Source organism: Juglans regia, chromosome 4 (assembly GCF_001411555.2).
Source record: "Juglans regia cultivar Chandler chromosome 4, Walnut 2.0, whole genome shotgun sequence".
In the NCBI taxonomy this organism is placed as follows: Eukaryota; Viridiplantae; Streptophyta; class Magnoliopsida; order Fagales; family Juglandaceae; genus Juglans; species Juglans regia.
In genome coordinates, this window is record NC_049904.1 from 29,434,155 (window position 1) to 29,438,342 (window position 4,188).

At 42.2% G+C, this 4,188-nt stretch overlaps 1 protein-coding gene across 1 annotated transcript; it reads right to left on the reverse strand.

Annotated features, from left to right (window-relative positions):
- Positions 1-383: 383 nt before the first annotated feature.
- On the reverse strand, positions 384-4,188 carry LOC108998370 (protein CHUP1, chloroplastic-like). The gene is made up of 6 exons (XM_018974912.2): positions 2,694-4,188; positions 2,176-2,307; positions 1,909-2,090; positions 1,708-1,819; positions 780-914; positions 384-660 (listed from the first exon to the last, which is right to left on the reverse strand). Exons 1-6 carry the CDS (start codon positions 3,825-3,827, stop codon positions 538-540), a joined length of 1,818 nt encoding a protein of 605 aa, XP_018830457.2. The 5' UTR covers positions 3,828-4,188; the 3' UTR covers positions 384-537.

The window sequence follows — 4,188 nt, forward strand, 5'->3', positions numbered from 1 at the left end:
AAGTTATATTTGAAATTAAAAAATATATATTTGAATGATATTTAAAAAAAATTATGAAAAAATTTGAGACAATTTGCATTTATTTAGTTAACGTCAAAATCTTTTTTTTTTTAATCTAAAAATTACTACATCTCAAGCAAAAGTCATTAGCATATATAGTGCGAAAAATTGTTATAAATGTAATTTCTCGAGCAAAGTCATCCAGCAATTGGTTGGTCTGCAAATGAATTTTAAAAATTCAAGAAACTTAACAAGTTAACGTCACTTAACAGATCGTAAAGCACTAGAGCTGTATGAATAGAAGGACAAAGTTGTAAATTGAAGGAGAGCATCTTTGGCGCCAGAAGCCTCGTAATTAGTTCATTTATCAGAATAATTCACAGTAAACTAAGCCATATGCAATAAAATTAATGTTTCTAAGTCAAGATGGCTGGCTGGCTGGCAGCCATTGTATTCACAAACATCAAGTAATCATCTTTACAACAAAAACTAGGTGCAATTCTGAAGCTGAGTTTGCTACAGATTGATTAGCAAGGTTTACGACGACCTGCATACAAATTTCTGTTGTTGCTGGTTTTGGCATTGTACATGGCATGATTTTGCTTTGTCTCTCAGCTCTTGAAACGCCCTCATTGTTTCCACATCAAAGCCACCAGCAAACTGGCCATGAACAAGCAAACACATTACCATTTGCATCCCCCATCAATAATGTATTTAAAACAAAACAAAACAAAAAAAACCCTGATTTCTCGACCATAGAAATGGGGTAAATCATTTACCTGATGTACTCTGAATGCAAATCTAACACATTGAACAATCAGCTCTTCTTCTTCTGGACCACTGCCAACTGTTTCGAGCTCTGCAGACACTCTCTTCATGTACTTCGTGGCCAATTTTACAGATGCCAACTTGATCTGCACCATTTTACAGCATTTGTTTTTATAAATGAGCTATATAATTGGGCATGGAGTAACTTAAATTCAACATCCAACTAGAATGTTAAATGAAAAATGTAAAGTGGACAGGTAAAGTGTATCAACTCCAACCCTTTACAGCCCACTTCACTACATAAAAATCTATCCAGCAATAGGCTTAATACCCAATTCACAACAGTGGTTTGACATAACAATGCTGCAAAAGTAACCACGATATTTCTCCGCTACAAGTAAAGGGTTTGTATAAAATCACGGGGAGTTGTCCTCTTCAATAAAAATAATAACAAGATTTTTTTATTTTTTATCAGTTGGATGGATCCTTAAAGTCAGGTGTGACTGTGTGAGGAGCAGAGTAGTAAATATCTAACATATATTGAGTATCTCACAAACAGAGAGTTAGTGACATTAAAATATGCAACTTTGAAGAACTTTCAAGACTTCCTTCACATTAGTAAAGAATGCAAATTGCAACCCCCATCGGGGTTTTCAAGATTATGGAACCCCATAAATGGTCAACAGAGAGGAGGGAAATGGACAAACAGACACATTTAAGAATCTGGAAGTTCACATGTGCGCGTGCAGGTTTGCACAGAGAGAGAGAAATGAGGCAAAAGCAAAATCTAAACCTTCCTTGTGTCATTTTGCGACCACTATTCCTAGTTATGCTCCATGGGGCAGTATTGGTGAAACCTTCATTACAAGGGACCACCTGAAATCTATTAATTAATCTACCAAAAGGGCCAAGTGGTTGGTCTCTGAGAAACGAAATTACCTGGCTTACAAAACCAGCATCGAGCATCCAATCCGTAGGAATATTATAAACTTTATATTTCTTTGTGGCAGATTCTCTCAAACGCGAGAGATTGTAAACACCATGTTCTAACCTGTTCGTGGTTATAAGAAATAACAAAATTAGAGAACAAAATGGAAACATTCATATAATATATAGAATAGATATGGAAAAGAGCATTACTTTTCGAGTAAAGCCTGCATTTTCTTCAGGGCCGGGACGCACGGCTGTCGGGCATCGTCGCGAAAGGAGGAAGCCTCGGATTCGAGTTTCTTGAGATCACAGTACCCAAATGCCGCCTCGCGCAGTGCATCTGCCTTCTGCTCCGGCCACTCAAAATGCTTCAGAACAGCTCTTTCATCCACCTAAAACTCAAAAGAAGGAAATGATTCAAATCAAAGTAACAGATACTCCAAAAAATAATAATATAAAGCAAAAAATGCAGTGTACCAGGTAGGAGAGCTCGTCGTCGAGCCATTTAACAAATGGAACAACATCCTCAATGTCCGTAAATGCTGCACTCTCAACTTCTTTTATCAGAAATCTTATGAAGTCTCCCTGAGTTTCTACATCTGACTTTATCTGAAAAAAATTCACATTAAACGTGAAAACTCAAATCAAACCAACAATCGCTAAAAACCCTGTTTGCCCAATCGACTAAACAAACGAAGAAAAGGGAGTATTTCCGAACAAGTTTGGATTGCCACTAGGGTTCATCAAAATTACACCTTTTTTAGTTTTGTCTTGTTTTGATTCTTTTGATTTTGAAAAGGGAATACCGAATATAAACAGTGTCTTATCTGCCAAGCAATTAAGATGAAATCCAAGAAACAAAAAGTGCACACACAGGCAACAGTAAAGACACAGATGCTCCTGTCAGTAGTCACTGACATAAATTAAAGCTCCAATGTTAAAAAACTGTAGATACGACCGGACAAAGCAAACCGCGACCGATTACCGGGACTTACCGCGAGCAAATGAGAAGACCGGTTCTCGATTTCGCCGATCATGTCACGAGTGTTGGCCGTGGCCGGTGCCGCCTCCGAGGTGGTGCCTGAGTCCCGTCGGGAGTCCCTTCGCATTAAGGAGTGGTAGAACTCCACCACCTCAGGCACCCTCCTCACTTTCGTCGGCACCCCCTTCAACCCCATCGGTGGCGGGGGAGGCGGTGGAGGCACCATTCTCTTCGGTGGAGGCGGCGGAGGAATCGGTTGCTCCGTAGACGCTTTGTTCTCGGAAGAGAAAAAAGCACTGCTTGGCAATGTACTGGGTGATAAGGTTGTGGATGATGGTCTCGGTGGTGGTTTTGGGACCCTAGGGAGGCGAGATCTGAGATTCGAGAGAGCGGATTCGGACGACTCGGCAAGGTCCTCCGAGTTACACCTCGAGTGCCTTGGTCTCTCATTTTCTGTGTCCTCTTTCTTCGAATCCGGTCCTTCGAGCTTCTGGTTCTCAAAACTCAAACTGCTGTCCGCACATTTGGTTCCCTTTTTCAAGTTCTTTATGAGATTTGATTTCACGGATGCCTCTATTAGGCCCTGAAACCTCTGGGAAGATGAAAGGTCGTCATTGTTCATGATCAGCTCTACTCTGTTGCGATCCAATGCTGTTCTCTTCAACTCCAAAATCTCAGCCTCCATTGCCTTGACTTTCTTATCGCTCTCTTTTCTCTCATCCTCCATCCTCGTCTTTAACCCTTCCAGTTCCATTCTCAACGTCTGGTTCTCAATCTCCAAGCACTCGATTCTGTTGGAGGCTCTTTGGAGCTCTGCGTCTTTGGCAAATATCTCGTTCTCAAGGACAGGGACAATGGCGACGGACTCCTTCAAAAGCTTGTACTCGAGGAGCTCGGTCTTCAAGCGTGACTCTTTCTCACGGAGCTCCTCGACCAGACGAAGCAGCTCCGTGACATCAGGTGGGCGAGGCTGGACCTGAGCTGACGAGCGTGGGAAGTAAACCCCGAAGGACCTAGAGAACACTGCTTTCTGGGGAACCTTAGCCGAGCTCGGTGATGGCAATGGCGGTTTCGGGGGCGTCTCCTGCTTCGAGCAGGACGCAGACTTCTGCAGCCCCATGGCCTGTCTCACCTTCCCAGCCACCATTGCAACTCACTCACTCTCTAGCTACTCACTCACTCTATATCTCCAAAAGAGTATAGATGAAGTGAAACCACTGGGTTCTCGTTTTTCCCCAAAGGTTTTTCTTGGGGCTCTGTGTTTTTTTTCCAAGTCCTCTAGTTTTCAATCCACTGGGATAGAGTGAAGCGTACAAAGACGTCGTTGTCTGGGGAAGAGAGGATGGAGTTTGAACTTGAAGTTTCCGAGTGATGAGAAAATAATCGAAGTGAAAGATAGGGAACGTCGAAAGTGTACGCTGCGGCTGTGTTAAAGAGAGGGTAAAGGTAGGAACTAAGGAGCTCCGAAAACGAGGAACGGTCTCTTCTTTTCTCGGTTCCGGTTTGAA